Genomic DNA, 11704 nt, shown 5'->3' on the forward strand with positions numbered 1-11704 from the left:
TCCTGCTGGCCAGGTAAAGAAGACTATGGAAGCTACACTCCAGACAATCCAGGATATAGTCACGATAGAGGACTTTGATGTCTCGGACTGTTTTCAGTACAGCAACTCGATGGAGTCTGTGAAATCCACCGTCTCGGAAACATTCATGAGCAAACCCAGCATTGCCAAGAGACGGGCCAACCAGCAGGAGACAGAGCAGTTCTACTTCACAGTAAGGAGTTAATTTGCAGTACAAGCACGTGTAATGTATTTAGAATTACACTCACAAGAGAGTGCAAACTGATGCTATCGCCTTGCAAAAATGCTGCTGTGATTGATTTTGGACAAGCAGAGTAAGTATCTTAGGGTTTAAAAGCGGGTGCTTTGAATTCTTGACAAATAAACAGGGATCCCTTTGTTGATGCAAACTTAGGCTGTGGATAAATCGTGTAAAATTTGATTTCTCCTGCATCTAAAAGGATTTGTCTGAGGGAGAACTTAATAACTTGTAAATATCAATTTCAGAAATAATGCAAACTAAAAGAATGTTGAGCTCTTTCATTTGTTGTTATCATCTTGCAGTTTCAGCTCACATCAGCTTTTAATTGAGTCGATGCATTTTTACAAGATGCTAAAAGCTTTTTAGATTGAATTTTGTAACAGACTCTATGGGGGGTTTTTTTTCCCCTAAATTAGATTGATGTTGAACTGTTGAATTCATTTCCATTTAAAAGGTATTTCAGACCAGCAGATGAAAATCGTACCTCTTACCCTGGTTGCTTTGTCATTCCTTCGGGCATCTTTTGCTATACTTAATGCCCTTTACGTTCCTCTTCCAAGAATGGTGCTGCTTATTAGAAGCCTGAAGTTTCTGTGCAGATAAAACTCGCTGGCAGGATGGCTCCTGTCAGGCTTTGACTTAAATAAATGAAAAAGCCTTTGTAGGTGAAGCTGGTTATTGAAACTGTGCAGAAGGGAGCTGGCCATGGCAGCCCGCTCTAACCAGCCTAATCAGATGCTTGGTTGATTGATCTACTGCCCTTTATTAGGATTTCAAGCTTTGAATCTATAAGGAGCAGGTTGTTCAGTGTATGAGCGAACACTCAGATGGATGTTAATGAGACAGGACAGAGCTGTGCAGTGATCAGGGCGAGGCATTCTTTGTGTAGGGAGAAAAGCAAAGTAGTGCAGAACAGAGGTTTAAATCCCCACATACCTTATGATGTGCTAAATGCTGAGGGATAGGAATGGAAAGGAAAATACTAATTCGAAAGAGTATTCCATGTTAGTGTGTACTGCATCGCTAGCAAGGCAGAGCTCTTAGGTAAAGATAGTGATGCCACCAAGGGGATTGAATTGAAGGAGTACTGCCTGTAGTATCTCTACGCTAGTGTAATCTGTGTTTCCACTAGAGGCATGTCACTGCACACTGGTGCCGAGACTGCTCTGTTGTTAAGGCTTTGAAGGAAGATTTGTATTCAGAATAGAAGCTTAAACTTCCCTGTGTCAGTGAAAGGCAAAGGAATGATGATTGACTTAGCACTGAGCTAATGCAGAGAGCTGAAGCAGGGAGGTGGCAGCGACGTCAGGGGGGCAAAACTGGGGATGTGGCCTGGGTATCACTGCGGCGAAACTGGAGCCAGCATGAGGATGGCTGTCAGTGCTGAACTCATACTGCTGAGTGTAATCCAGCTGGCACTCCACCCTACCTGAGAAGGGGAAAGGGAGAGGAATGATGTAATTCCCTTCACCTCTAAAACGGGCTAATTTTAGTTCTTAGAATCATCACGAAATCCCAGCCTGGTTTGGGTTGAAGGGACCTTAAAGCTCCTCCAGTCCCAACCCCTGCCCTGGGCAGGGACACCTTCCAGTAGAGCAGGTTGCTCCAAGCCCCTGTGTCCAACCTGCCCTTGAACACTGCCAGGGATGGGGCAGCCACAGCTTCTCTGGGCACCCTGTGCCAGCGCCTCAGCACCCTCACAGGGAAGAGCTTCTAACTTACATCTAACCTGAACTTCCCTGTTTAACAGCATAGTTTGTGTTTGGCTTCATTTTAAATGCCACCTGACCAGGAATTCTTACTGGACAAATACTGCAGTGGGTTTGGACTCAGAGAGGGTGCTGAAGTTGCATGGTTGTGAGGAGCTGGTAGGTGCCAAATGCTCAATCTCTGTCGAACATGACTTGAGGATGTTTCTGCTGCTTTGCGTCTGATTGTACTTAGTCTGACTCCAGCTGTGCTCTGCTAGAATTAAATCCTTAGGAGTTCTCCTGTAGTTTGATTATTTTCTTTTTTTACTGTTTTTATTAAGCCAGAAATCAAATGCTAATGGCTCTTTAATTCATTGAAAACAGCCTGAAGCCTTATTTTAAAATGAGGGGGTTTTATTCATAAGCATCCTTGTAAGAGGCAGGGTACAGAATGTTAGGCATGAGGAAACAGAATGCATGAAATGCTGCACTGGGTAGGAACCTTCTCTTCTGCTCCCTTCAAACAATCCCTGGTACCCATCTGCAGGCAGACAATGGTCTTAACAGGCCCACCATTGATGCCTCGGAGCCAGAGTGATCGGCCCGAGCATGGGCGAGTGCCAGAGCGTGCTCCATTTAACTGCTGGAGCAAAACACACAGTTGGGACTTAGGGAGCAGATTCTGCAGGGAAATGTCAAGAAATATGGTCTTTTTTTGCCACAGTGATCACGCTTCCTGTTTTCTTCTAAAACAACAACAGAAAGTTGAAGTATTAATTATAGGAATAGGAAGTGCTGAGATACTCCAAAGGGGCTTAATTCTTGTGTATTTTTCTTCCAGTGTTGTCAACCAAAGGGACGTAAAACATACACTTTGGTAGTTCATTAAAGGCCCAACTCAGACATTTTTGTCTGTCCTGTCAGTACACACAACTGCTGGAGAGACCACGGTGGATGCTCCTTAGTTCCTGGAAGGTTCGCCCCACTCTCCGTGCTCCTGTTGTGTATCACAGAATCCCAGCCTGGTTTGTGTTGAAGGGACCTGAAACCTCCTCCAGCTCCAGCCCCTGCCCCAGGCAGGGACCCCTTCCACTAGAGCAGGTTGCCCCAAGCCCCTGTGTCCAACCTGGCCTTGAGCACTGCCCGGGCTGGGGCAGCCACAGCTCCTCTGGGCACCCTGTGCCAGCGCCTCAGCACCCTCACAGGGAAGAGCTTCTGCCCCAGAGCTCATCTCAATCTCCCCTCTGGCAGGTTCAAGCCATTCCCCTTGTCCTGTCCCTCCATCCCTTGTCCAAAGCCCCTCTCCAGGTTTCTTGAGGCCGCTTTAGGCCCTGGAGCTGCTCTAAGGTCTCCCTGGTGCCTTTTCCTCTCTAGGCAGAACAAAAATGGATGGACTTGGGGAAAGATGAAGACAAAACCTGAGACATTTCCTTATTAAATGAGAATCCTTTCTTTGTGTTCATTTACTCACTGAATGTTTCAAGTGTCGCAGGGCCATTCTTTAGAATCATGAGGTATTTGAAGAGTTCTGGTCTATGTATGTAAACGTGTCCTAATTATAATGTGGACAGCTACTGTACAGCAAAGTGTTTTATGCACTGCAGCACCCTGGAGATAAATAATGCTGTTCTGAACTGCAAAACAAGAGATGAAAGAGCTGTAAAAAAAAGAACCCCAAGCAATTGCAGAGCTGTGAAAAACCAGAAAGAAGGGGGGGGGGAGGGAATGACTGCATGATTGTGTAATGTTTCATCCAGAGAACAAATCTGAACTTCAATAGTATCTGTATTTGTTTTGTCCTGTGCCCCCCCTGCAACCCTGAGTATCATCCAGCGTGGAGGCAGACGTACAATTTGACAAGTAAAGTGGGGTGAGGGAGGTTAAGTGAGAGAAGCAGCACAGTAGCAGCCTTTTAGTTTGTTAAAACAGATTGTTCATTCACTGCCCGTGACGCGCGAGGGAAGCGCATTTCCATTCCACCCTGTCTGCAGGGGAGAGGCATGACAGCTTCTCAGATGGCTTGAAAAGATGCCAAACATTCAGCTGATTCCACAGTGAAACAATAGAAATTGCACTGCAGATCTGGATGGACTGAACTCCAGGTTTGCTTTAGAGAACCCAGGAGGACTTAGTTCATCCTTTGCATGCTAAATGTCAGCATAATTTATAGGATCAGAGAATCTCAGACTGGTTTGGGTTGAAGGGACCTTAAAGCTCCTCCAGTCCCAACCCCTGCCACGGGCAGGGACACCTTCCACTAGAGCAGGTTGCTCCAAGCCCCTGTGTCCAACCTGGCCTTGAACACTGCCAGGGATGGGGCAGCCACAGCTTCTCTGGGCACCCTGTGCCAGCACCTCAGCACCCTCACAGGGAAGAGCTTCTGCCTTAGATCTAACCTAAATCTTCCCTGTTTGAACCCATCCTTTTGTCCTATTGCTTCAGTCCCTGATGAAGTGTCCCCTCCAGCATCCTTGTAAGCCCCACTTCAGATACTGGAAGGCTGCTATGAGCTCTCCACTTTACAGCTATGAGCTCTTCATTCTCTCTTCAGCATCATGTTCAGGATCCAGTAACCTAAAATGCAATCAAAGAAATTAATTTTCCACTCACAATCTTGGTTTTTTTTCCACTTTCACAGAAAATGAAGGAGTATCTGGAGGGCAGGAACCTGATAACGAAGCTTCAAGCCAAACATGACCTTCTTCAGAAGACCCTGGGAGAAAGTGAGTCTGGGGCTGCTCCTCTCTGCCAGTAGCCAGGCTATTGCACTTACCTGGTTAGTCAGCTGAGTGCAGTGGGCTTGGATGTCTGATGCAAAGTGGCCATACCCATGGTTTATGAATTTCTCTTTCTGATCTGCATGCTGGAGAAGCCAAATGACCTCCATGGCTGTTGGATTAATGGTGCACAGAAAGTGCTTAATGAATCACTAATGGATGAGGCACAACCCCCTCGTTCATCTTGTCCTCTCCCTGCACACACGCGCTCTGCTTCTCACTTTACAATCCATATCAGGGTAAACCTTGAAATCTGCATTTTACTCCTGGTTGAGCAGTGTTTCCTTCTTAGCCTGGGCAGAAGTTTTACTTGCATGGTAGTTTAGCTGCTTCTCACCTCTGTGGCTTCAGTCCAGACCAAACCAGTGCATGTGAGCCCAGGCTTTTATTAGAAGAATCAAACACATTTCAGAGCATGGCAAATATGTTGCCTATCCAGAGGGCATTAGTCAGGGGGCAGCAGCCAGAACTGACTATGCATTTGCTGTTAGTGTCAGAACAAAGGAAGATTTCTTCCCCTTCATGGTATGGGCAAATCCTGTTGGCCAGACACACTTAAACTATGCATCCAAGTTTCCATAGAAACCTGCCTGCCTTGTATTTGCAGAGGAGAAGGTTTTAACAGTCTAAATGTCAGGTCAGAAGAGGGCTCAACTCATTCCTGGGTTGATGTGCTGGAGCAGGGCTCGTGTTTTGATCTGGAACTTAACTGGACTCCCCACAGTTTACGGTGTGCAAATCTTCTGAATGAAAACTTAAACAGCATGTGGCCTTTGAAGTGTTTAGCTTTCCGTTTAAAAATGCACTATAAAAACTACAGTACTTATTGCTACAGTAATTAAGAGTTTCAGGTTTAGCAGACCAAAACCACAAGGTAAGGGAAGGATGTTGCCATCATTTTGAGCTTTATTGTTTCAAGTTGCTCGTCTCTTCAGCTTTAGAAAGGGTGGTTGAAGCCAAAGATTTGTGTCCTTAGGGGATTTTGCTTCTGCTTCTAAATATCTCCAAGTGACACCCGGGCTGCCCTGTGACTAATCACATTCCTGGATCATAGCTGACCTCTGCATACCAAGCCCTGTTTCCTCTTAACCTGCCTGCCCCCAAACCCATCTCAAGCTGTGGAGGGGGGAAAAGAAGAGGAAATTAAATGTGATTCCTGTATTGCTATGCAGATTTAAAGGCTGCTTCTGTTTTCTCGTGGTTGCTTTGCAAATCAGAGCTTCCTCAGTCCCCCTGTGGAGGAACCCAGTGTGTGTCAAGGAGAGCTCACTTTGTCATCTTTGAGATCAAAGGGGGCTGAGAAAGGAAGGTACATTACAGCTCCAAACCCACATTAGCAGGTTAATGGTACAAACTGGGGACCGTGCCTAGACTTATCCATAAAATGTCCCTTAATTGGGAAATGGGCAAATAAAATTCCTTTCACAAGTCCCTGGAGCGTGATTAGAACCTTCAGTGAAAAATGAGCTGCGTGTCCTCAGTCGCTGCAAAATTCATGGGTTTCTTATAATCCTTCTTCTTTGCCCCATCCTCAGGTGACATTTATTAGTCCTCTTGCAAATTACCTTAATCTAAAGATGGCAAGTTCCAGTAATAAAAATAGCAGCACGTCTTCCCATCTACAAGTAATTATGTCCCTGCCTACTGTCCACGCTTGTCACCCTTCCGTAGGAGCCCCTTGCTGTTGCCACAGCCATGTCAGTTATATATATGAATATTCTATGCTGGGAATGGGACAGGTGGCTGGAAATTCTGCTTCAGAACAACATTTTCCTGTAAATTATGCACTGTTTTGGCTCTGTGTGGGGAGAGGAAAGTGGCTATCAAGATATGTGCAGCTAATTGTCAGCCATCAGCAATTAGATGTTTCCCTCGTTCATTCTTCCAGCTCCCCAGGAGCAGGAAGGCAGCCGTAGGGAAGAGGGATTTTCAAGCTGTTGTAAATCAGTGTGTCTTCACTGATGATGATCTGTACCAGCAGAAGGCCCGGCATGGCCAATTCCAAATAGCACAAGTTTCCTGGGTCTCTTTCCTTGTGCTGTTACTAAAACGCTGCTGCATTAAGGAATCCTTAGCGTGGGGATGGGCTTCTGTGCTCTCCCCAGCAGTGCTCCTCGAGGAGGCAACCCCTGTCCAACTCCCCAGAGATGCCTCCTCCATCTCCAATGGCTTTTCTCCTCTATCTCCTTTCAAACTTGGCTTTACAAAGCTTTTGCAAGTATTCCATTCCTAACGCTGTATTTCTTTGTCTTCTTACCAGGTCAACGGACTGACTGCTCCCTTGCCAGGTAGGTGTGGCTCAAGGGATCATGTTTTAAGGCCAGTCTGGTCAATTCTGGATCTATTACCAGCCCAGGATCTGTTTCTGTTAGATAAAAATACTTATTTAGCTAATATGTAAACAAGTCTATGCTGGTTCATATGGCTTTGAATACCATCGCTATTACCTACATCGGTGCAAGGTGGTGGTGCAGCTTATGTATCTGTTTAGTAACTTCTGGTTGGGTGAATAAGGAATATTTCTTTTGATGCAGAACCTGCTTTAACACCTCCCGTTGCTTGCTGGGGCCCTGGGCTGCCACTGCAGTTGTGGCACTACATCAGATTTTAATAAGCATGTTCCTATTCCAGTAACAGAGATGGCCCCGTGACCCTGCAGGGTTTATCTGCAGGGTTTGTGTATGGGGCTGATTATCATAGAATCCCAGACTGGTTTGGGTTGGAAGGGACGTTAAAGCTCCTCCAGCTCCAACCCCTGCCCCAGGCAGGGACACTTTCCACTAGAGCAGGTTGCTCAGAGTCCCTGTGTCCAACCTGGCCTTGGACACCCATAGCCCCTTTAGACACCTGGAGCTGCTCTAAGGTGTCCCCTTCAGGAGCCTTCTCTTCTCCAGCTGCCCCAGCCCAGCTCTCTCAGCCTGGCTCCAGAGCAGAGCTGCTCCAGCCCTTGCAGCATCTCCATGGCCTCCTCTGGACTCACATTATCAGACCCACATCTCTAAACAAACTGGAAAACTCTTCATCCCATTGACACTCTCTGGATTGTAGCACTATAGAGGTTGTGGAGAATAAACTTTTCCTTTATGATTAGCACCAATCACAGAACCATAACTAAGCTTCTCCTGATGGGCCTTTGCTAAAACATAACAAATCTCCATCTCCAAATTGATGGATTCCAAGAGCTCCACTGGGCACAAGGAGCTGGAGCAGGGGCTGTGCATCATCCTGCCTTGTTAACAAAAGGAAGGTGATTGCTACCGATCTGGAGTCATCACTACTTTTCACATTCCTTCCAGCAAAGCAAAGCTGACAGGTCCTAATTACAGCCTGACATCTGTAATAATAAAATATTATTCATCATGAAACACTTTTAAATAGCAAAGAATCATTACTGCTAATAGCTTAAAAGAGACCTTATTGTCGGTGACAGCCCATGGAATCGCATTTCTTTCTCTTCATTCAGGTTTTGATTTTGATAAAAGGAATTTCCCCCGAATTAACACATTGTACAGCCTTTGAAAAAATCACACTTCTCATCACCTGATTTAGAATTCAGCAGCCATCAACCCTAGCAGGGAATTGGCTTCAGTGCTACAATAGAGCCTCTCTCCTGTTATCCCTCATGCTTCATTTTTACAAGCTACTATAGGAATTTTAAACCCCAGTAATCAATTTGGAGGGGAAGGATCCTGGCCAAGCAAGGCTTTTTTTTGCCTATTTTTCTACAATTAATGTCTACCCACAAAAATAAATGAGGCTGATGGTTTGTACTGACAAGGCTCAGCCTGGTTGGTGTGTGCTGGTGTTTGAGGGTTCCCCAGTGGAAGCTGGTAGCAGCACGGTGGGAACCAGCCTGCTCCCACCTGCTTCTCCCCTCTGTGGAGCAGCTCTTCGGGAGCACAGCTCTGAGCAATTGGTAAGAAACTTCATCTTCACCAAGGAGCCCTGTAGGACAGATTTCCACGTGGCTGGAATTAGAATGTCAAGGGTAATCTTTTGTCAAAGCAGCAGACTCCCTTGTGTCTATTTCAGGTTTGTAGTGATTTAAAGTTACTTAAAATCTTCCTGAAGTTCTATGAATTGAATGAGACTCAGTCCCTGTGATTGACTTGTCTGTCTGGCTCCACCCCTCCCCCAAAATATGTGTGGTTTGGAATTCCAACCGGATGGACAGGGATGGTAGAGGATTATCTTGACTTTTCTCTTCTGTTTTTCCCTCCTGCACCCATGGGCGGTTCCGCTCTCCCCAGCGGCAGGCGCAGCTCCACTGTGAGGAAGCAGGTAACAAACATTTCCTTAAGTAACAAAACAGGGATGTGTGTAGAGGGAGGATAGAGGGAGAGCAAGCTGCTGCTTCTTATCCTTCCTCCCTCTCTTACTTGAGTCATAGACTCATGGAATAGTTCGTGTTGGAAGGGAGCTTAAAGCTTGATCCAGTCCCACCCCTTGCCACAGGCAGGGTCACCTTCCACTAGAGCAGCTTCGCTGGGCACCCTGTGCCAGCGCCTCAGCACCCTCACAGGGAAGAGCTTCTGCCTCAGAGCTCATCTCAATCTCCCCTCTGGCAGGTTAAAGCCATTCCCCCTCCTAGTAATAAAGACTTACAACAGGGATGCTTTGTTTCCCTGGCTGTGGCGGATAATCTGTTACCCTTTAGTACCTGATGAGCTCAAATGTGTTTCTTTGAGATAGGGAAAAACCCAAAGTATTTCTTGTTAATACTGTAAAGATAAAATTTGGCTTGATTTCATACAGTCCATCTTGGGGGGCTGCTTTATAGTTTTAAAGCTCTTTGTACGCTGGAAATGAAGAGAGCAAGTTGTTGTTTTGGCGTGCAGAGTCAGACCTTTCTCATTTTCTAAGCTTAATTGTTGTCCCTAATTGCTCTAAAATGGATGCTGCAAATGAAGCTTGTGTGTGCTGTGATTGCCATTTTCACAGGTAGTTTTCGAGGTGTCTCAGAAGCATATTCTGTGTCTGGTTTGGAAACCTGAATTAAGAAATGATGTGTTTGCAAACCCTGAACCCACAGCTTGCAGTAGCCTACTTCGATTTAACGGGGTTTTGGGATTGGCACCTAACATTTAAACCAGAACTGCTTGGAGGGGTTTAATCTCTGCTGGGGACTCAGAATATGTGATTCTCTGCAAGTTCCTACTATATAAACAGAAACCTGAAGTATTAATCACGTGGTAATTCTACTCACTGGCATCTGACCTTAAGCAAACCGCAGCACTGTGGTTGCTTAGTTGCTGTTCCCCAAAATGGGAGGAATAACTGCAGCCTCTGCAGCAACTCAGTTGTCTGGAAAGTAATCTGTGAAGTAGAGAGCAGCAGAGTGTAAAAGCTCATTTCCATACTGAATGTTGTATAAGCTGGAAACTGGCCATCTAGAAGATGTGACTGTGCTGGGGCCTTGAACTGACAACTCTTTACCATGAGCAGGGACCTTATTGAATGGGTTGTGACTGCAGGTCACTGCTGGGCTATTCACTAAACACACGTGGATCACATGGAAGCAGAAGGTGGCAGATGAGAGGATAATTTTGCTTTCCATTCTTCTTCTTTTCTCCACTTTCACCATCACTCTGCATTCTGACTGCTCTTGTTTAAACCTCTCCCTCCAGGACTCTTCACAAGCCATTCCCCTGGTCGTGGAAAGCTGCATACGATTCATTAGCAGACATGGTGAGTTTATGGACAAAAGGGGTCCTTGCAAATATTGTTTGTCCAACAATATCCCTTTGTTTCTTGTAAAATAAGGTTCCCATCCTTAGAACCACTTGTGCCTCACCACCACTCACCTTGCTTTGAGCCCTGAAGTGTGGCCTTCACCACCACCAGTCAATGCTTTTTCTAGAGGAGGAGGAACACACTGTAGGAGGTCAAGTAGTGAATTAATTGCTTTCTCATTGCCACAATGAGGTGATTCATACCTGTTTCCAAGGTTAACTTCACAGCCTTGGATGCATGAAGATTTTATATGTTTATTGTAATTTGTTTTCATTTTTAATCGGTGTCACTTGTTAGGAGCATGTAAACCAGCCTTGAATTAACATATTGAGAAAGAGATGGAATTTATCTTCATTAACCACAACAGAGTCAGGTAGTGGGTCCCATTTCCATTTGCCTTGTTTAATTGCCAGTTTAGAAACTCTAATCTCGAGTCCCATTTTCAGCATCGCGTGGAAGGACCGAGTGCTTTAATTGCTCATTAAGGCCATACTTGGGGTTTTGCTGACAAAACCATTGAAACCACATTGCACTGAGAACTGGGCATGACAAATGGGGCTCATAGAATCATCTAGGTTGGAAAAGACCTTTAAGATCATCAAGTCCAACCTTTACACCAGCACTGCCAAGTCCACCACTAACCCATGGCACTGGGGGCCTCCATCTACACATCAGGAGGTTTCATTTCTTAGACTCTTATTCCTGGGTTAACTTAGACAGGTTTTCCCACATACTCGACTGGTTCCTGTGCTAAATGTCAGATCATGGCACAAAGGTACAGTTTGGAGTTAGCAGGAGTGTGATTTTTATACCACAAGCCCATGTTGGGCAGAAGCAGTGCGAAAGCTGCCTGACGCACTTGCGCTGCAGGAAGGGATGTTGGAGGTAGCCTGACTGGCATTTTGAAATGTTTCACTGCGGAGGTGTGGGATGAATGTCATCTTCCTTCTTGCCTCTCTGCACTTGGGATTGTTTCTTTTCACTGTTAGAGCAGTGTGTCACAGCTCCCAGATGCAGCCACATACTGCAAAGGTCTCGTTGTGATAAAAACAGTTGCAGAAATGGAGGGGAAGAGGCCACAGACACATTCAAGAGAATCACAGAATCCCAGCCTGGTTTGGGGTGAAGGGACCTTAGAGCTCCTCCAGCTCCAAACCCTGCCACGGGCAGGGACACCTTCCAGTAGAGCAGGTTGCTCCAAGCCCCTGTGTCCAACCTGGCCTTGAACACTGCCAGGGATGGGG

General features: G+C 45.9%; 1 protein-coding gene across 3 annotated transcripts in view; it reads left to right on the plus strand.

The window, feature by feature from the left end:
* The window catches only part of SRGAP2 (SLIT-ROBO Rho GTPase activating protein 2), an 89605-nt gene that overhangs the window by 59138 nt on the left and 18763 nt on the right, over positions 1–11704 (plus strand). For 2 of the 3 annotated variants that reach the window (XM_010017249.1, XM_010017250.1), the window contains exons 9-13: positions 14–211; positions 4589–4673; positions 6988–7015; positions 8984–9008; positions 10355–10415. In XM_010017249.1, coding sequence (XP_010015551.1) covers positions 14–211; positions 4589–4673; positions 6988–7015; positions 8984–9008; positions 10355–10415 — 397 coding nt within the window. Of the gene's footprint in view, positions 1–13; positions 212–4588; positions 4674–6987; positions 7016–8977; positions 9009–10354; positions 10416–11704 lie in introns of all 3 variants that reach the window. The other variant, XM_010017248.1, reaches the window with a different exon arrangement.

This window comes from Nestor notabilis, unplaced genomic scaffold (genome assembly GCF_000696875.1).
Source record: "Nestor notabilis isolate BGI_N333 unplaced genomic scaffold, ASM69687v1 scaffold8456, whole genome shotgun sequence".
NCBI lineage: Eukaryota > Metazoa > Chordata > Aves > Psittaciformes > Psittacidae > Nestor > Nestor notabilis.